The 20,347-nt window shown below is 58.0% G+C and overlaps 6 protein-coding genes across 6 annotated transcripts; 3 read left to right on the plus strand and 3 right to left on the minus strand.

Moving 5' to 3' along the window:
* Window positions 1-209: 209 nt before the first annotated feature.
* GLRG_08141 (uncharacterized protein) lies at window positions 210-3,097 on the plus strand (the record flags this gene model as incomplete). The annotated part of the gene is made up of 6 exons (XM_008098826.1): window positions 210-372; window positions 428-508; window positions 621-828; window positions 1,112-2,037; window positions 2,217-2,382; window positions 2,545-3,097. The coding sequence occupies 6 exons, from the start codon at window positions 210-212 to the stop codon at window positions 3,095-3,097; spliced, it is 2,097 nt and encodes a 698-aa protein (XP_008097017.1).
* A 2,408-nt stretch (window positions 3,098-5,505) lies between these two features.
* Window positions 5,506-8,097, plus strand: GLRG_08142 (uncharacterized protein; the record flags this gene model as incomplete). The annotated part of the gene is made up of 2 exons (XM_008098827.1): window positions 5,506-6,435; window positions 6,487-8,097. The coding sequence occupies 2 exons, from the start codon at window positions 5,506-5,508 to the stop codon at window positions 8,095-8,097; spliced, it is 2,541 nt and encodes an 846-aa protein (XP_008097018.1).
* A 534-nt stretch (window positions 8,098-8,631) lies between these two features.
* On the minus strand, window positions 8,632-11,160 carry GLRG_08143 (PP-loop family protein; the record flags this gene model as incomplete). Its single annotated transcript, XM_008098828.1, has 1 exon — window positions 8,632-11,160. The coding sequence occupies one exon, from the start codon at window positions 11,158-11,160 to the stop codon at window positions 8,632-8,634; it is 2,529 nt and encodes an 842-aa protein (XP_008097019.1).
* A 905-nt stretch (window positions 11,161-12,065) lies between these two features.
* Window positions 12,066-12,986, plus strand: GLRG_08144 (uncharacterized protein; the record flags this gene model as incomplete). The annotated part of the gene is made up of 1 exon (XM_008098829.1): window positions 12,066-12,986. One exon carries the CDS (start codon window positions 12,066-12,068, stop codon window positions 12,984-12,986), a length of 921 nt encoding a protein of 306 aa, XP_008097020.1.
* Window positions 12,987-13,587: 601 nt separating this feature from the next.
* GLRG_08145 (WD domain-containing protein) lies at window positions 13,588-16,994 on the minus strand (the record flags this gene model as incomplete). Its single annotated transcript, XM_008098830.1, has 6 exons — window positions 13,588-13,776; window positions 13,828-15,020; window positions 15,069-15,279; window positions 15,330-16,581; window positions 16,713-16,797; window positions 16,961-16,994. The coding sequence occupies 6 exons, from the start codon at window positions 16,992-16,994 to the stop codon at window positions 13,588-13,590; spliced, it is 2,964 nt and encodes a 987-aa protein (XP_008097021.1).
* A 1,831-nt stretch (window positions 16,995-18,825) lies between these two features.
* GLRG_08146 (uncharacterized protein) lies at window positions 18,826-19,333 on the minus strand (the record flags this gene model as incomplete). The annotated part of the gene is made up of 2 exons (XM_008098831.1): window positions 18,826-18,932; window positions 19,066-19,333. 2 exons carry the CDS (start codon window positions 19,331-19,333, stop codon window positions 18,826-18,828), a joined length of 375 nt encoding a protein of 124 aa, XP_008097022.1.
* Window positions 19,334-20,347: the final 1,014 nt, after the last annotated feature.

The following is a 20,347-nucleotide window of genomic DNA, read 5'->3' on the forward strand; positions in this document are numbered from 1 at the left end:
GTGTCGCGACAACACAACGCCTTCTTGAACCCTTCGCTCCCACCATGTCTTCCTAAGAGAAACAAAGAGAGAGACACACACACCCCGCTATATACTCCACGATATTACTCGTACCTGCCGCCGCCGTCGCCGCTGTCGCCGCCTTATGACTTCCTTGTCGAGCCCGAAACCTCGACTCTACAGCCCTGCGTCCTGATGCCGGCGCCGCCATGGGGGTAACAGAATGGGTTGCCGAGCGCCGGATGGAGGTGGATGAATCACAGAACCAGCGGGATAAACGGGTCGAGGACCTCTGGAGGCAATTGGATCCTAATGGCTCGGGACATTTGGACTTCAAGGGGTTGCAGAAGGGGTTGAAGAAGATCGATCACCGTCAGCATGTCCGAAGCTCCCGTACGGTTCGGTGATGGCTGACCTTGCGCTGCAGCCATGAAAAATGCCGACGACATGTTGCGGAAAATCATGAGCGTCGTCGACACGAACCGCGACGGTAAAATCCAATACGAAGGTGAGCTCCATCGCGGGAGCCTGGCGGATGCTGGAGCTATTGGCCGGGTTCCCCTGTCATGTGGCCTGAGGGAATAGAATAGCTGCTGACCATGACAACACCCGCCTTCCAGAGTTCCGCTACTTTGTCGAGCAGACAGAGACGCAACTGATGATTCTGTTCCAGTCCATAGATAAGGACAACGATGGCCGACTCGACAAGACAGAGCTGCAGGAGGCCTTCCGACGGGCTGGGCTTGTTGTGCCGATGCGCAAGCTCGGTGCCTTCTTTGGCGATATGGACATGAACAACGATGGCTACATTAGCTTTGAAGAGTGGCGGTAAGTGTGGATGTGTCCTTGGTCGTTTTACTTCTTCTTGGTCGAGTTTTGATCTGCGGCCGTCTGTTTTGTAATCGTGAGCACGTAGATGGATATAAGCGCAAGGGGTCGGGCGCACCGCACATGGCGATTTGCCCTCGGTGTAGCTCGGTGTAAGAGAAGAGGCGGGAATCTGGTCGCCACGGATCCTTGGTTCTGTCCGAGTTTGTGTTTCCGCCGGCGCGATTTTGTCTGTTTTCTCCGACAGCAGCAGATTCACTGACAAGATGACCAACCTGCCCAGAGATTTTCTTTTATTTATGCCGACACCAAACAGCCATGCACCCTTGAAGGCCGTGCTGGAGTATTATTCTTCCATCGTCACCCTCTCTGCTGAAGGTGACTCGATGGTATCGGAGGAGACACTTGAGAGCTCAGGTACGACCGGCTTCCTTCTGCAAACCCTCTTTGGATCCATTTTGAGGATCGCATCCCTTTCTTCGGACCGTGAGCCCGGCGCCACCGACGAGCCCCTCACCGACATCAACGGTCGACCCGTGGTTGTGGCCGTGCCTTCCCAGGAAGAAGCAGCCTCGCCCCTTCCCGGTCTTGCGCAGCTGCCCGCCTCAACAACGCAGCAACAGCGGCAACCACGGGGTAATTCAACGCACAACGGCAGCTTCGCTTCTTACACGGATTCCCCCTCTGCCTCGCAGCAGCAAACACCGTCCACGCGGCCGATGGTATCGTCAATATCTCCTCCCGGCTATTCAGGTACCAGCGCCAACATGAACAATATGAACATGGAGGCAGCGGTGCTGCAGGCGTGCATCGAGGCCGCAGACGAGAAGCGCGCAGGCATCCTTCCAAGACTCCCCGGCGTCGGCACCTCTCAAGCGAACCGGGTCACAGGCGATAGCTCCGAGCAAGGCTCCAGCTCCAGCTCAGATGCAACTGTAGCACCCAAGACCAAGAGACTGACTGACCTCGCTCCTGATCCAGGTTACTTCATTGCGGGTGCCGTCGCCGGAGGACTATCGCGAACCGCCACCGCTCCCCTCGATCGACTGAAGGTTTATCTTCTTGTCAACACTCGAGCGAGCACCGAGACTGCGGCTACTGCCCTCAAGCAGGGACGTCCACTGCTCGCCCTTCGCAATGCAGTTAGACCCTTCAGTGACGCTGTCAAGGATCTCTGGAAAGCTGGCGGTATCAGGAGTCTGTTTGCAGGTATGGGCCTTTTTCTTTCTTTCTTTCTTTCTTTTCCTCCCTCTCCGTTTCCTTTTCTAGCCTGCTTTTTTTATTTTATTTACACTGAAGCCTCGAACTCCCGGGGTTTCCCAATGCGCAAAGTGCAAGTGTAGATAAGGGACAGAGAGGTCTTGGGAATTTTTCACTGACTTAACAAGGCAATGGACTTAACGTCATCAAGATCATGCCTGAGAGTGCCATCAAGTTTGGATCGTATGAGGCCGCGAAGCGAACCCTCTCTAAGCTCGAGGGCCACAACGATCCCACAAATATCAACAGCTACTCAAAATTTGTTGCGGGCGGCGTCGCTGGCATGGTTGCTCAGTGAGTTCTTCTCAGATTCCCTTATTTGTTGCTTGTACTGCCAGTCACCGTCGCTACACGGCTTGGTCAATGGAGGAGTTGCTGTTGTCCTTTCTGGCATCTTTGAGCCGTCACGGTTCTCGTTGCCGTTCTTTGTTTCACTGCTGACGCCAAGCCCCTCAGGTTCTGTGTATATCCGTTGGATACACTCAAGTTCCGACTCCAGACGTCAACGGTCCAGGGCGGCCTCTCTGGAAATGCCCTTGTTCTCGACACGGCCAAGAAGATGTGGCAGGCTGGTGGTGTGCGCATCGCCTACCGTGGCGTCACAATGGGTCTGTTGGGCATGTTCCCCTACAGTGCCATCGACATGGGCACGTTCGAGTTTCTCAAAACCTCGTACAAAAAGTACATGTCGAAATATCGTGGCATCCACGAAGAAGATGTCAAGCCAGGCAACATCATGACTGGCATCATTGGGGCCACCAGCGGCGCTTTTGGAGCATCGGTGGTGTACCCTCTCAATGTCCTCCGTACTCGTCTCCAAACCCAAGGCACCGTCATGCACCCTGCAACCTACACAGGCATCGTAGATGTTGCACAGCAGACGCTCAAGAACGAGGGCATGCGGGGCATGTACAAAGGACTCACACCCAACCTGCTCAAGGTTGCTCCTGCATTGAGCATCACCTGGGTTGTGTACGAAAACTCAAAGAGACTCCTCGGGTTGGAGTAAGGAGGAAAACTTGCGAGGCAGGAAACAAGGGATTGGAATCACTACGAAGTGCCAGAGCGTGGCATAAGATGGATCTCGTATTTGAATCATTGAGGAGGAATTGGAATGCGTCGTAGAGCTGCTTTCCGCTGGCCCAAGGGGGGACGGGCAGCCCATTTTTGTTACATAGCCATCGTCCATGGCGTTTAGAAGATGTGGGGGAGATATACCAGAAGACTTGTTTTATGCTGGGGCGGAAAGAAACCGAGCTGGCGGTGGTTTTGCGAATCTACATTGGTTCAACCGCCTCAGATACATATGTGTGCCCAATACAGACGAATGCCGGCATGTTAGCGGCCGACGCCCATGTGGATGAGCACTGCTTGCTTAACCAGTCGAGGCTATGGTGACGTTGGCGACGGAGGTTGAGGCCTTTTATGAACCAAGTGCTTCCAATGAGCCAGTCCCACCCCCCAGAAGCCAAGCTTAATTCCTGGTGATATAAAAAGAGGAAAAAAGAAAAAAAGAAGAAGAAGAAAAATGCTTGATAGATTATCCGTACTTGGCACTGGGACGAGGAATGCAACGTGGTCGGCCCGCCCTATACAAAAAGCTTACGTCGCGATCGTCGTCACCCCGTGTGGCCTTGCAGGGGAGTCTCAGATCATGGAGAAGCTTGATTGATGGACACTGGTCAATAGACATGCAGACGACGTTTGTGATTCGTAACTCTTGGGAAACAAACCCCCTCCCCCCTGTTTGGAAGCGATATCCGACGTCGGTGAGCCCGGGGAGAGGGAAGGGAGACTTTTGTCAGCGTACTCTGTACGGAGTACTGTTGGTAGTAATATCGGGCAAAAGATGGCCCACCTTGGCGAGGGATTTTGGCGCACCTGATTGATAACGGCTCGCCGTGCTTGGCGACTTGGCTTCGTACCTCAGTAGGTACTCCGTAGGAGTAGCGTTAATTTGACGTAGGCGATTTGGTATTTTGACGTATCTAAGCCCCTTTCAGCAGGAGCCCCACTACTACAGCCACACAGTAGGCCCACTTGGCCCACCTACAGAATCTTAATATACAGTACAAGCTAGGTAAAACCTAGAGGCAAGAAACAGAGGTAAAAAACAGAAGTAGAAAATAAGTAAAAATAGGTAAAATATAAAAGGGATAGTTGTAGCCTATCCTAGCCTAGAGCGTAGCGTAGGAAGCAGGGTGGGATAGACTATTCTAACCCTCCCTAGCGGAGCTGTTTTGTACCTTAGAGGAGGTGGTACTTTTGTAAGCATGGGCCTGCTGTGGCTGTGTGGCGAAGCTACCAAATGCAGTTAGATACGTCAAAATACCAAATCGCCTACGTCAAATTAACGCTACTCACTTTGTAGGCATGGCGGATAAAGTTGTTGCTTGGCTTTCTGCCCCCACCATTTCCTAGTGGCATGTCCAATTGCACCGGAATCCTGGTCCTGGTCCGATGGTATCATGGTATGATAGGTAGCTGTCCAACTCTTCATCCCTTGCAGAGGATTGGTGGTAGGCTCGTCTTACATTCTCCACCATGGAAACTACCAATCGACTCCCGCCGCAAATCCGCGCCTTTTCGTTAAACAGCTTCCTGTTTCGTTTGGGCGCAAGCATGTCACGCAAGAGGAGCTGCAGCGTAGCAACTACACAGTAGGAAGCAACTGGGGCGTGTGCGTGTATGTCTCACCCGCAGTAGTCGAACAAGTCCTCGACACCGCCATCGGCCGCGGTGACGGTACGCCGTCTCGTATCTTCCCTAATCGACGAGCTGACGAGTCGCCTGTGCCCTTGTTGCGATGTCGAATTCCCTTCGCCGCATTGAGTACAGGCGCCATGGGGATTACGGTCAGTCAGTCAGTCAGTCACAGGCTCTTCCTGAGCGGGCATCGCTCAATGCAATCCTACCGTTGGTTCCTCTCTATCACTCTGTCCCCGTCCATCCATCCGTTCCTCCCCCTCCCCCTTCTTCCTGTCCCGACCAAGTGAACGCGCAAACTTCGTCGTGGCCCCAACTGCTCCTCGTTCCACCCTTCACAAGTCTTACGATAATTGTATCGTGACAAAGCATAACGTCGTCTAAGCGCCTCGCGTCCTGTCAATCGTGAAGCGCTGGTCAGCATCCCGTCCGTTGTGAGACAGAAGCTTTGCTTTGACGTGGACTGTTTGACACCGTTTCTTGGCGTCCGTTCTTCCCGTCTACGACGCTGCGCGTATCAGCCAAGTCGCTTCGCGAATCAGTCACTACCACTCCAGTTGACTGTTCTACAGACGACCACTCAAGGTTCCAGAACAAGGGGCAGGAGCTCAAACATCAGGGACCCAGCATTTGGAAACAGAACGTCGCAATACATCGGACGAAATTCAAGCAAAAAACATTGCCAGGGAGACCGAAATAGATCCCGCCGCCATGCCGGCCCCATATTCTGACGATTTGTATTCGGCTGACGACTCCGACTATGATGATCACGTTACCGACGACAACGACCTCGATCATCACCTCTCACCTACTGACGGCTACTTCCAGAACAGTACATCGACCTCGTCAGACGGAGGAATTTACCCTCCGCAACAGGAACACTTTCACAGCCAGGACGACGTAACCGACGCCACCTTTCCCACCTCTGCCGGCGTGCCGCATGTGCCCAACATCCTCGTCCAGGACCCGTCGCTGCGTTTGCAACAAGAGGGGTCCTCCACTACCTCCCAGAAAGATCGCGAAGCAAGGGAAGAGGCAAGGTTAAATTCACCGCCCGTTGGTAGGACCTCGTCGTCACCCGCCACCCCCACCGACGACCATCACTATTACGACGGTTCCTCTACTGCAGCCGATAGCGAGGCGACGCCGTCACATACAACGGCGGCGACGACGACTGCGTATACTTACACCTCCTCCAACGCCGCCCAAAGCTCCTCGTCGTCTTATACACCATACGCGCCCTCTGTCGACGCTCCCCTGCGCACGCCCCAGACTCACCCAAGTAGGAGCCTGTACTCACAACCGGCCTCACTGTTCCGTATCCCCAGAGAGGCACCCCCCGCTTACACGCCGTCGCCCACGTCCCCACTGGCGTCATCTCCCACACCGTCCAGGAACTACCAGACCTTCAGCAGCAACATGGGAGCACGCGAGGAAGAGGCCCGCCTGCTGGGTCGCGACCCCGAGAGCATGGGCGACGACTCATACGACAGCCACGACCCGAGGCCGTCGCCGTCATGGAAGGACAGAGTCCTCAAGAAATTCTCGAGACGGACCGTGAAGACGGCGCTCCTTGTCGCCTTGGTCTTTTTTACCCTGACCGGTTTCCTCAGCATGCTGGCCACAGCCGTCGTAAGCGTGGTATGTATGACCCCGCGCCCTCGCCTACTGTCCTCAAGTTAACGTCCTTAGCCGTCCGATAAACCCCCCTCAACGGAACCCCCAAAGGAGCTTGACCCCGTCACCGGCCAGCCGATTAAGGTCGGCCCTTCTGAACCAACCCAGCCCAGTGAGCCGAACAGCCCCGTGCCCTGGAATCCCTCCAGGACATGCTTGCAGTCAGAGTATCGCTTCGACCCCAAGGTCTTTGGCGTCTCTTTCAACCCCGACAAGACCCTGAGCATCATCCAAGCCGTCGAGAGTGACGCGCCCTCCCGCGGGTACCGGCCTCAGGTCACCGGCGACCTCGTCGTTCGCCGCCTGCAAGGCAGCGCTCCTGGACCCTCTGTCGAGCTTGAGGTCGTCGCCAATCACGACGGCCTCGACGTCGGTGTCGACTGGGACTCGGAACTGCAACGGCTCCTGATTAAGGTCCCTCAGCGCATCGACTGGACCAGCTCTCTTCGTCCCTGCCTGGCTGTACGCGCTACTCTTTGGGTGCCCGAAAACGCCGAGCTGTCGCATCTTTATCTTGGCACGACGCACCTCGGCGTCGAGCTTGCGGACGACCTCTCCGTCACCATCAAGAACGGCTTTGAGATTGTCGCTATATCCGGCGACGTCCACACCCCCGTGGAGCCTTCTAGCACGTATCGTCTCGGTTCACGCGACATTGCCGTCAAGACCATTTCCGGCGACATCACGGGTTCGTGGCCGCTCTACGACTCCCTCAAGATCAGAAGCGAGTCGGGCGATATCCACGCGAACGTCAACCCCCAACCAGTCCTCGAGTCCGCGCCGCGCCCCGCTGTCCTCGAGGTCACCAGCATCTCGGGCACCATCAGCATTAAGGAACCCCTAGACCAGGCAGCGAGTAGCACCAAGCCCGACGCCGTCATCCCGCCCCGCGACTACGTCACCACGCTCGACGCCAAGTCTGGCGGCATTCGCGCCTGGGTCGCCTTCACCACCCTCGCCTTGGCCGAGAGCATCAGTGGCGACGTCGCTGTTGAGCTCCTGCCCGTATTCAACATCAGCTTGCTGCAGTCCCTCGGGGAGCCCGAGCTACACACCAGCACCAAGAGCGGCAACGTCGCTATCAAGATGCTTGAGCCCATCTGGGTCGAGATCGCGAGCACCGAGGGCACCCCCGGAGGAGAGAAGCCGAGGGCCAAGCCCGACGAACCCATCGACATCCCTACCAACCCCCTGCCCGTGCCCAACATCCCCAAGATCCCTCGCGTGCCGAGTGCCCCGTTCATCCCAGGCATCGGACAGCCATTCAGACGCAGCCCCCTATGGGCCGGTAAATGGACCGACGCGTGGCCAGTCAGACGCTCCTCAGCGGATGCCTCGACCCAAACCGAGGAGCGCGACATCATGGCCAACGACCAGCCGCCGATGCGCCTCAAGTCCAGCCACAGCACCATCAGCGGAACCATGGAGATCCACTACCCGGCCTCATGGGAGGGTTCCGTTAGAGCCGAGAGCAACAGCGGCAAGATTAACATCCGCGGCAAGGGCGTCACGATTGACAGCAGGACGACCTGGCCTAGGGCCGTCCATGCGCACAAGGGCCAACCCTTGTCCTCCTCCGCCTCGCTCAGCAGTATCTCTGGTGACCAGACTCTGCTCATCGGCTAAGTCTAGGTTGGTGCAGATGGAGGATAAACCTGCGGTGGAAAGCCGCAAGGAAAAAGAGGGTTGTAGTAATAAACGACAAAACATCCAGATATGCAGGAAATATGTGGACAGACATTACGCTGTTATGTGCGATGAGAGGGGAAGGAGGAGGAGGAGGATCCAAAGACCGGGCTGGACGAAGGATGCTACATACCTGTCGTTACGGGATTCGGACTGGCTTTTTCTTTTCTTTTTCGAGAATCACGGCGTTGGGAAAGAAACCCTCATCGTTGGATGGGTGAGATTTCACATTTACACGTTTTAGCACCATACCATCGAGGTTAGCGCAACCTCGAATTTCCTATTGTTTCCAACACATAAAGACATGAAATTGGCAACAACAAGACCTTTTGAACTAGCTGGCCTCTTGCGGTGTGCTTTTTTGTCCCCCCCCCCCCTTTTTCTTTTCTTCTTTTTTTGAAAAGGAAAAAAAGAAGAAGCCATTTTGTAGTAATACACGGATATCTAACGCTGTGACCGAGACACACAAGATCCCTAAACCGCGACTCTCGTCTTCGCCCGCGCCCCCCTCAGCCTCTCCCGCCTCACGCCGTTGAGCCGCCTCCTCACCCTCTCCTCGGCCTTGCCCTCCTCCAGCGCCCTCTTCCTCAGCACCGCGGCCGCCCTCGGGGTCCTCTCGCCTGTTCTGCTGCTGCTGCCGCTGTCGCCGCCCCTCGCGATGCCGTCCAGCAGCCCCATGTCCACCTTGCGGTACCGGAACTCGTACTGCACCCACCGCTCCAGCCCGGGCAGGCAGACGCCCAGCGTCGGCAGCGCGAGCATCCGCAGCATCTCCTCGCCCGTCTCCTCGTCGCGGTTGACGGCGTACAGCGCCGGCAGCGTGTACCGCACCTTGCCCGGCGCGAAGCGTTTCAGCATCCCCTCGAGGCGCGCCCTGGCGTCGTCGCCGTCGTCGCCGGTGACGCTGCTGCTGCCGCCGTAGGCGGACTCTTCGGGGCGGATGTTGGATGGGGTGTCTGCGTCTGCGTCTGCGTCGGCACCGCCAGCCGCTGGCGGGGACTGGCCCGGACCCAGGGCTTCCCGGAACGCCTTGGCGTGGATGGGCGCGAACGGCGCGACGCGGAACACGGCCTTGACGCGCCCCCGGACGCGGACCCAGAACCGCCCGTCCCAGAGCCGGAAGCGGCGCCACGAGTACCACCGCCTCGATTTGAACTCATGCGACGGCAGCGGCTGGCGGTGCAGCTGCGCGATCCTCTCCTTGTCCGCCACCACCCTCGCCTCCGCGGGCTTGTCGCCGTCGCCTCCGGCGTCCTCAGCGTCGGCGGCCTCGGCCGGCGGGCGGTCCCGCTTGATCGGCGGGAAGATCGGGTACCGCTGGTCGTCCAGGTTCTTGGCCGTGTAGAAGTCCATCTCGGGCGGCGGGTGCAGCGAGGGGTAGGGCTCGCGGACGAGGTACCACCTGCCGGGCGCGACGGGGAGGAAGAGAACCGAGGCCTGGTTGAAGGCCTTGGGCGGGGTCGCGGGGTCGGAGGGGTCGGCGAGCGCGGGGAAGAGCCTGCCGACCACGGTCTGCAGCGACGACAGCTGCGGCGGGTTGCGGTCTGGCGAGACGAAGGCGACGAGCCTGCGCACTATCAGCGCAGCGATGAGCCGCCTGTGCGCGAGCCGCAGCTCGCGCCTCGCGTCGTCGTAAACCGACTTCCTCGTCCTCGTCCTCGTCCTCGTCCCCCGCGCCGCCGCCCGGCCGCCACCGCCGGGCACCCCCATGTCGGGCAGCCGAACGGCCAGGGTGCCGACGTTGGGCTCGAACTCGGCGTCCGAGTACCTCCGCAGCCACCGGTCCGCCTCGTGCTCCTGGCCCCTGACGCGGGCGTCGCACCGCGCCGCGAGGCGCAGGACGTTGTCCTTGCGCAGGGCGGCGGGCAGGGCGTGCTCGCGCACCATGTGGCGCACGGCGTTGCGCATGGTCAGCGTGCGGTCCTTGTTCGTGGAGTCCTCGAACCAGCGGACGTTGTTGGCCTCGCATGTGGCCACGAGCCTGTCCTTGCCGAAGCCGAGCAGCGGGCGGTAGATCATGACGCCGGCGTCCTCGACGCTGATGCGCGGCATGTTGCGCGCGGCGGCGGCGGCGGCGGCGGCCCTCGCCCTGGCGGACGCCGAGCTCGCCGCGCGGGAGAGCGCGTCGGTGGCAGTGCCGCCGCCGACGTAGGGGCTCTCGTGCCAGTCGACCTGCAAACCGGCGCGCAGCTCGGCGGCGTAGAGGTCCATGTCGAGTTCGGACCGCAGCTCCATGCGCATCGACTTCCAGTCCTTCTTGTGCGGGCGGAAGCTGACGTGCGGGATCGGCATCATCTGGTCGTCGACGTGGCCGCTCTCGTAGACGCCGTGCATGTCGTAGCACTCGGGGATGTTGGCGGCGGGCGAGATGCCCCGGAGCCCGCGGCTGCCGTGGCCGGCGAGCAGGCGCATCAGCACCGTCTCGTGCTGGTCGTCCTGGTGGTGGGCGAGGAAGAGGCTCTCGATGTGCAGGGCGGCGCAGAAGATGCCCAGGCGGCGGTAGCGGGCGCGGCGGGCGGCGCTCTCGAGGTTGGGCAGGGCGGCCGGGTCGCCCTCGACGCCCTCGGCCCTCCAGTTCACCCTGTCTATGTGGGCGCGCAGGTAGCGGAGGGTCCTGAGCTCGCGGGCGACGCCCTGGGCCTCGGCGTCGCTGCCGGGGCGGAGCCCGTGGTCGACGACGAGGGCCGAGATCTTGGTCAGCGGGTTGTCGACGACGCGCACGAGCGGGTTCACCTCGCGGAGGCGGTTGAAGAGGTAGGCGAGGGCCATGGAGTCGACGCCGCCCGAGACGGCGAGCCCGATGCGGCGCGGCTGCGAGGTGCGGGCATGAGGGAACCGGGGCGGGGCCGCGGCGCGGAGGGCGTCGGTGAACTCGATGAGGCTTACGGGCTTCGGCGTCGGGTGGAGGTATTGGCGGGTGGCGGCGGCGGCGGCTGCTGTTGCTGATGCTGCTGCTGCTGATGCTGCCGCGGTCGCGAGCGGCGAGGGGTTGGTGAGGCCCATTCCATCGTGTGGTGGCCGGGTTCGGCAGGCTCTCGGTTTCGTTCGCCTGTATGTGTGTGTGTGTGTGTGTGCTTGTAGGTCAGCGTTGTACAGCACGCCCGTGCTGGACTTTCGTCTCTTTTTTTCTTCTTCTTTTCTAAGAGCTCGACGAGATCAATCGCGTGATGTTGTTGTTATTATTGTTGCCAATTGACGAATCAGTGAGACTCGGAGAGCCACATACACACAAACAAACACACTGACACCGTCGAGCGATGGATAGAAAAGAAGGGGAAAAAAAAGAAAACAAAAATGGAGCTTCGGCCGTTCACCCGCACGCGCGCCGGGAGCTCCAAGCTCGGTCCATTCGGAGGAAAGATTTCCCAAGTTTGTCTTCCTAATTAGCCCCCTGCTCGGACGGTCCACCGAATGCCTCGGCGAGTCGGAGCTCCAACGCAGGACCCCTACTGTAGCCTTTTTTTTTTTCCTTTGCCAGCAGGGGAGGGCGGATGGGGTGTGCGGGTGAACGACCGATCGTAGCTCCGATATCTACGGATAACACCTCGCGATATCTACGCCTATCCACAAACACCTCTCTCCCTCAACCTCCTCCCCCCATAGCACTAATGATTACTTGGTCGTCGTCATAACACCGGGCTCCGGCCTTTCACTCTTTTCCACCATCTAATCGCGCACAATCGAGCCATACCAGGCTCTCTCTGTCGCACACTCGAAACCGCCCATCCAGCACGCGACCAAAAACCCGCCACAAGCCTCGACCCCAATCCGTTTCTGACACCTCCGCCTCCTGAGAACTCGAACCCCCTCGAAATCTTCTCCCTCCCATCCGAATCTCCCTCCTCTAGCGACGCGGAACGTCCAGATAGAAGGCACGCCTCCAACCCTCAAAAGAAGAAGAAAAAAACATGACCTCCTCGAACCCCCCCTTCACGACAGCCCTGCTCGCGGGCGGCATCGCAGGCACCACCGTCGACCTCTCCCTCTTCCCCCTCGACACACTCAAGACCCGCCTCCAGTCCTCGGCCGGCTTCTTTCCCTCGGGCGGCTTCACCGGCATCTACCGCGGCATCGGCTCCGCCGTCATCGGCTCCGCCCCGAGCGCCGCCTTCTTCTTCTGCACCTACGAGGGCTCCAAGTCTCTCATCTCCTCCCGCCTCGCCTCCCTCTCCTCCTCCTCGTCGGTCCTCGACGATCGCAAGGCCGGCTGGGTCGACCCCGTCTCCCACATGCTCGCCGCCTCCCTCGGCGAGATCGCCGCCTGCGCCGTCCGCGTCCCCACAGAGGTTGTCAAGCAGCGCGCCCAGGCCGGCCAGCACGGCGGCTCCTCCCTCCTCGCCTTCCGCTCCATCCTCGCCCAATACAACACCCCCGCCGGCCTCGCCGGCGTCTGGCGCGAGCTCTACCGCGGCTGGTCCATCACCGTCCTCCGCGAGGTACCCTTCACCATCATCCAGTTCCCCCTCTGGGAGCGCCTCAAGCGCTGGGGACGCGAGCGCAAGCAGAACAAGAACTGGAAGCTCGGCCCCGCCGCCCGCCAGACCGAGTACGAGGTCAGCGCCGTCGAGAGTGCCCTGTACGGCAGCGTCGCCGGCGCTGCCGCCGCCGGCATCACGACGCCCCTCGACGTGCTCAAGACGAGGGTCATGCTGAGCCAGCAAAAGGAAAGGGTTGGCGACGTGCTCAAGACGATATACAAGGAACATGGCATCCGCCCCTTCTTCGCTGGTATCGGCCCGAGAGTCATGTGGATCAGCATCGGCGGTGCCATCTTCCTCGGCAGTTACCAGTTTGCCGCAAACACCCTGACCGGTGCCGTACTATCATGATAATCCAAGGGGTTTGGGGGGGCGGGGTCGAATCGAGGCAGACAGACGTGCGCCCGTGCAGTCGCGTAGAACCATCATGCATGTGCCATGATCTGGAGGAGGGCAGCTGGCGGCGTGAAAAGAAAGATTCTGTATTGGGGGAGGGCCCGCATCCGTCCCCGCCCCCTTTCGCTGTATAAATATGCTGAGGTATCCAGCCGCATTAGATGGGCTGCGCTTGACAACTTTTCCGCTATGTACATTACTGAAAACGCCAAAATACCCGTACTGATAGAAGTCATAGGCCGCTCCACTCATACTTCTTGGTCCGCGTTATTGTACACGAACCAATTGTCCATGAGTACTTTACAAACATCAAACGACCTCTGTACCAGCCATATTCCCTGCTTGGTCGCATACTGTTGACCATCCGACCCTATCGCGAAGCCGGAGGCGGTGCTGTCGACGAAGACGACGGCACGGTGATTTGCGATGCGGCCTGCTGCAGGTACTTTTGTTGGACTGCCATGTCGGCCACTCCGTTGACCTTGAATTCCTCCGCTCGACGTCCGCGCTTTCGCAAACGTGACCTTTGTCGCCGCCACCAACTAGACAGCCGAGACTATACTGTCGCCTGGGGGGGCGTCGCGGTGCCTTGCGAGGGAGCCGCATCCGATTCCACGGCCTGGGGCTCGGGCGGCGGGTTTGGGATCTGCTTGCGGCCGTTTGCCTTGTACTGGAGCTGGACGTCGTTACCGCCCTTCCAGATGTGGGCTCGCAGGGTCGCAAGTGTCATGGTGATCGGGAGGAGCTGTTCAAGTCAGTACAGAGTATACGAGGCGCGCAAGTCGAGCCAACTCACCTGGTCGTTGCAGTACAGTTCCAAGTACTCGTGAGGCAGGAGCGCATCCGGCTCCGGATTTTCGGGTTGGGGGTCGATCCGCTCAGCAACGTAGGCCAGAATCTTCTTCACCCGCAGCATCCTATTAGCGTTGAGGCGGTTGTTGCCGTCCGTCGTTGCGATGTCGGGCAGGCTGTTCTGCCACGGCTGAAGCACGAACGAGACCTTGATTGGCTCCTTGAAAGGAATCTGGTTCGTGAGAAGAACCTCCCCCAACCACATGGGACCTCGCTGTTCAATAATGTCCGCGCCCTTTCCTACAGTCTCCACGGTGCCTTGGTAAATGTTGGCGCTGCCACCAGTCGTCTCTTCCTGGAGCACAACTTTTGTACCGGGTGGCAGCTTGAGCACCGGCGTGTCGTTTGCCAAGCTTGGAGTGACTTTGGTCTCAATTAGCTTATCGGGGTTGTCTGTTAGTGACTTATCGTAGTCGTTGCGAATCTTCTGGATGGCGCCCAAGAAACTGTCGTCCACCTCCTTCTCGTGTGTCGATGACTCCTCCGACTCCTCAGCCTTCTCGTCCACCACGACAGGCTTCTCCGGAGCGGTTGTCGAAGCAGATCTTCCAATCTTTTTGCTCCCAAATGACATGTTCATGCGGAACTTCTTTTTACCAAATGGCGTGCTAGGGGGCTTTCCGTTGGCGGCATCCTTGTCCTTCTCCTTTTCCTTATCTTTGCCCGCGTCCGCATTGGCTTTGGACTCGGCAGGAGCCGTCTGCTCAGCAGGTGTCGCCGACGCAGCTGTGGGTTTCGAAGCACCCTCAATGGGCCCGATGGCACTGGTGAAGTAGTCCTCCTTCTCACTCGAAGGCCGGCTGAGCTGAGACGACTTGTTGTCGAGCGGGCTAGTAGGCGTCGCCAACCCTTCCGGCACGTCCTGAAGCTTGCTAGAAGTGCCAGGGGTTGCCAGGCCGATAGCCATGCCGGGCGTCATGGGATGGTGGGAGCCGTTGGCTCGCGGGGTCGTTCCCGCGTTCTCGTCCCAGGAGCCGCCTTCGGGAATAGTAATTGATGATGGGGGGTTCGCACGGCTTGCCGCCAGTCTCCGCTCCACGGACTCGTTGAGCGTCTGGCGGTACGCCTCGTCTCTCTTGATTTCTTCGTCGATCAAGCCGGAAAACAAATAACGAAGGATCCATTTGCCAAGGTTGACTAGGACGATGTCAGTGAATGCTCCAGCTGAGAGGCAATGCAGCTTACTCCTCTGGTCTTCCCGGAACTCTACGGGCTCTTCCAACTCCAGGTCGTCCGCATACATCTCTGCGTCGAAGCAGTTGAACGGTTCCAGGACCACGGTCAAGCTTCCCGAGCTGATATCGATGGAGCACCATGGTGCCACTGCCTCGAGGGTGTTGACTTCTGGCTCAACGTCCTCAAGATGCCTCTTGGAGAATTTTTGAATCGGTTGGCACTACAGTCGTCAGCTGCTACTTACGCCTCTAGTAACACAGACGGGCTTACCTTGATGAGATCCCACAGGAGAACATCGCCGGCCGTGTCTAGCGTCAGGACCCTCCTCCTATCGTTCAAGAGCCTGTGCTTGACGAGACCGAACTGGCCTTCAATCGTTTCCTCCGGGTTCAGGTTGATGGGCTCGGTTGCTTGGGGCACGGAGTGGCCAGTGGCAGGAGGGGAGTCCGGGCCGGAGTTGGTCTGGATGGGGAATGCGGCCGTGTTGGAGATCCTCAAGATGGACCTGGGAGAGATCTCCTTCTTTGGTGAGTTTGCAGGCGGAGGATTCGACGGCTGCCTGGGCCTCGAAGCTGTGGATGCTGCGCGTTGGCGTCTGAAAGCCTCGGGGAGCTGTAGACTGGGACCTGTGTCGACATTGGACCAGCGGTTGATGGACGAGGTATTGGTGGCGGTCCAGATATAGTCGCCTGCGGCCACGACCTTGCTGATAGAATGAGACTCGTGGGCCACGGCGACGGAGAGTCCCTCGTCCAGGTCTTCGTGTCTCCCTCGCACATCCGTCTTGACGACGAAGCCAGAGCGGTCGCTGCTGTAGAAGGTGCCCAGCTCGGGGTCGTCCGAGAACAGCGACCAGACGCTGTCCTCGTGCATGGTGAAGGTGTACATGCAGCGACCAGCGGTGACACTCCAGAGCTTGATTGTGTGGTCGGAGCTGGCGGTCAGGACCTTGTCGCCGGCCTCGTTGAGCAAGACGCCGCGCACGTTGTCTGTGTGGCCGACGAACTTGGTAACCCTCTTGCCGGAGCGGGGGTCCCACAGACGGACAACAGACTCGGGGCCGCCGTTGGCCATGATGTTGTGACCGACGCTCAGAGCATAGACGGAGCCTTTCTCGGCAATCTCGTCTCCCCGGGTGTCGATCTCGAGCGTCTTGCCGCCTCCATTCAGGTCCCACAGGTATATCTTGCGGTCGAAGCCGCCGGAAGCGACCCAGTTGACGGAGCCGCCGGGCGGGGTTGCGACACACTTGACGTAGTCGGCGTGCTCTCCGATGGTGGCGGGGATATGGTCCGTCTCGGAGTGTGGGCGCCAGACCTTGACGGTCAGGTCGTTGGAGGCGGTAACGACGGCCGAGTTGTTGTTTGCGAGGACAATATCGTTGATCCAGGCCATGTGCGCCTGGGTTTGGGAGCGGAAGGTGGTCTTGGTCTTGGTGTCGGAGGGGGGCGCGCTGCCGCCGCCGTGGAGGTTCAGGTTGAGGTCCCATGCGCAGATGTAGCCATCGCGGGCTCCCGAGTAACTGTGTGCAGGCGCGACATGTCAGCGACCGTAGGCGCGCGCGCGCAAGAGGGAGAGAGGAAGGAAGGAAGGAAGGAAGGAAGAGAAAGAGCAATAGCGGATGTCGTGGATGATGTCGTCTCGGGATCTTACAGGATGGCATGGTCCTTGTCGACGGCGAGACCATTGACGCCTAGCCTGTGGCCGCCACCTTGGGAACCAGCGGGAAGCTCGAGGACTGCAGCATACGACGATTAGCAAGGACGAGCGGTGCCAAGACTGCCAGTGTTGCGATGGAAGTCAAGGTTCGTGTCGCTCGACACGGGTGGACGTGCGGGGTTGAGCCGTGGGCTTCAGCCAGCATAAGACAGGAAGCGTAGCAAGGCGGCACACAAACTCACCATAGCTGATCCTTTGGCGCGCCTTCTTAGCCATATCGAGCGGTAGCGCGAGGGGGGGTTCGATTATAGATTACGCATGCAAGAAGAATGAAACAATGCAGATGGAATGACGGGATGCAATGCTCAGGCAGAAGGAAAAGAGAAGCATGGACGGGCGAGCGAGCAAGCAAGAGAGCAAGCAAGCAAGCAATGGTATGTATTCTGGGGTTGGCGATGTTGCGAAGAATGGATGTGGTGGTGGCTACAGGAGGAAGAGAGAGAGAGAGAGAGAGAGAGAGTGGTGTGGTGTGGTGTGTGTGTTGGTGTGTGCGTCTGTGTGCGTGATGGAGGGAGCACGGGTCAGGCGAGGAAAGTACCTGTATGATGATGCATGGGGGGGTGGATTGGACGGGCTAGAGTAAAGTAGCGTAGACGGGGTCGGCAAGAGATGGCCTGCGTTGGAACAGAAGCGGGAAGCTGGCGCAAACCAGGGCGTTGGAAGGATCCATTGCATTGCAGGATCCATGACTGCCACCTGAGGTCGGGGTAGGAAGTAGTACCTAGTGTATCCGTAGGTAGTGTTGGGAAGGTAGAACTAGCGTGGGTAGACGGGAGGTTGCTCTTGCTGGACAGGGACATGAAGTGAATAAGGCGGGCGGGGTGTCGAAAGTGGCATGGAAGGTACGCAGGGGTATCATGGATCCTTCCTGTCTAGCCCTGTGACCTACAGTAGGTAGGCACCCCGAGGAAGGTACGTACGTGTATTCGTGTAGGTATTCGTATGTGCCTTGGTAAATTAACCGTAGGAATACTTTGATATCACTACGTGTACCCGGGCAGGTACGTATGCATGCTTGCACGCATGCATGTACTTATACGATAGATTAGGCGGGCAGGCCTACTTCCATGTACGTATCTCCAAAGAGGAGGGAGGTGCAGAGAGGTGTTGTGTGGGAGATCTGCTCCAAGACTAATTGAGTTCCAGTGGCGTCGTTCATCTTGTTGGGGAACACCAACCCACCCACATCCGGCCTTATTGGACCCTTTGCCTCGCATTGGTATGTATTCCTGGTGGCACGAACCCAAACGAGACGACCACCACTCCTTTTTTTTTTTGTACCTAGGTAGTTTACAAGTTGGATCTCGGATGTGCATTTCCACTTCTCCACGTAGGGAGTGGGAGTGTCTATCTACACTACCGTTGTACTACGGTACACTACACTAAGTGATATTTGTCCTGGGTATATGCACCTGTGTGTGTCGATACGGATACGTACGAGACACCAGATCCGAGAAGCACATGGCACGATTCACTAGCGCGCTTAGCAGCGCCATGCGTCTGGATTTGCCTACGAGAACTGCAGGCCCACCTCCTCCTTTGAAGAATGTCTTCTTCCTCAAACTACCCACCGGCGGCAGGTCATTACTAGGTATAGAAAAAGTCGGCTAACAGGAGCCAACGCCCTGCTGGGCAAAATCCCGCCAATCTCGTCTTACTCCTCATGTTCCTCGTGTGCGCGAACCTCATCCGACCAGCCAATCAACCAAACCCCCAAAAAGCATGGACCGCCGATCCCCCTCCTTCCCCCTCTCTCGGTGCTCTTTCCCCCACAATCTCGTCCGTCAATTAGCCGACGCCATTCGTCGCTGCTGAACTGTTAGACCCGCATCTGTCATGCTGCATCCCGCAGACCGGATATCCAACGCCGTGGCTTCCTCTCGTCTCCATCATCATTATCATCATCGTCATCATCGGTCCCAAGTCCTGTTTCGCTAAAGCGTTTGCTTTTTCTTCCAGCGGGTATCATGCGTTTTTTTTCCCCCTCCGGCCAAGTTCCAAAAAGAGAAGAGAAGAAACAAGAGCTCACTCCTGAGAGCTACTGCCCTCAATCCTCTAGATCCAACGGTTTTGTCGAGGCGACAAGCTGCTCCAAGCCGAGAATGCTCGTCCTAACACCCACCGCTGTGCTTGCACCCTCTCGAGTCTGAGCGCCTACACCGTCATCGTCGTCAGCATCAATCATTCTTTAGGTAGTTTCATCTTGCAGACAACCAATGCCCATGATCTCCATCATCATCACCACCACCACCACCACAACCGCCAGACATTGGAGCCAAAAACTCACCCTTCTCCAGAGCCCGCAGCTCCCTCTCCCTCATCATGCACGCACGGCATCGACCGCTCACCGGCCGCGTTGCCACCTTGGTCTTCTCCCTGCACATTGGGTCCGGGACCTCCCACGGCAGGATGTCAGGCAGGTGGATGGTGTGGTCGAGGGTGAGGGCGACCGAGGCCCGGCCTGGTACGCCGCCCCGAGCTGAGACACACTTGAAGGTGTTTTGGTACTGCCTGTGCATGCAGTCCTTGTGCATGGTATAGATGTAGGTGCACATGGCGACTGCAAGCCTCTGTGCCTGCTTGGGCTACCCTTGAAGTGAGGTGAAATGAGACGATCAAAGAAAGTGTTGCAACGGTAAGGCAAGGCAACGTGTCGTGGTGGTCGTCAGGGAAGTTGCATTGGGTGCGGCTCAACACTGTGACTGTGGTGAATCCTGTTAACGACTGTCTGCTGTGGTAGAAAGGCAGGAGGTTGCCTTGTGCGTTTGATAGGTTAGTACCTAAATAACTAAAGGGAAAAAGAGATAAAAATATATAAAGAAGAAGATTCGCAGTATCAGTTGCCTCTTTTTTTTCCCTCTTTGCTTCTTCCTCTACCCTCCCTGTATGGTTTTCACCTTGGCGTAAAGAGAGAGTGTGAGAGGGGGGAGAGAGTGAGGGGAGAGAGTGAGAGCAGCAGCAGCAGCAAATCAAAGAAGGAAGGTTGCAAAAGATTGACGACCCTTACTCTCCGGCAGCCTGTTGTTGACTTGAAAAAAAGAAGAAGAAAGAAAAAAAGAGATCCCTATCCCAAGTTGACCTGCTGGTGTAAAGTCAACCAGACCAGACACACACACCCTCCCAGGCAGGAGCCGGATGGGAGACCGTCCATGGTTGAGATGGCCGGAACGAGAACCAAAAGCGGCTGCGGCGGTGCCTGTGTACTATATGTATACACATACATATATACACTTTCTTCTTTTCTTGGCGCCCTCTCATCCGAAACACGCGATGTAGTTTATTTCATCGTCTCAGGCACGGGGGGGGAGCAAATTCCACGACAGGGAACACGCGTGAAACGCCGAGAACAATGAGCTTAATTCAATGTCCGACATCGGCTCATGAAGGGGGAATGGGGAGTAAACACCCTTGGTTTCACTGGCCTTTTTTTTTTCTTCTTATTTTATATCCCGTCACATAGGTTTTCCTCCTTTTTTTCCCCAAGACGTTCCTCTTTCCTTGGGGATCAAGGCAGCCCGGGTGATGACGGATCGGGATCTTGTGCAAGTAAAAGGAAGAAATAAAACCCC

This window comes from Colletotrichum graminicola, assembly GCF_000149035.1.
Source record: "Colletotrichum graminicola M1.001 genomic scaffold supercont1.36, whole genome shotgun sequence".
In the NCBI taxonomy this organism is placed as follows: domain Eukaryota; kingdom Fungi; phylum Ascomycota; class Sordariomycetes; order Glomerellales; family Glomerellaceae; genus Colletotrichum; species Colletotrichum graminicola.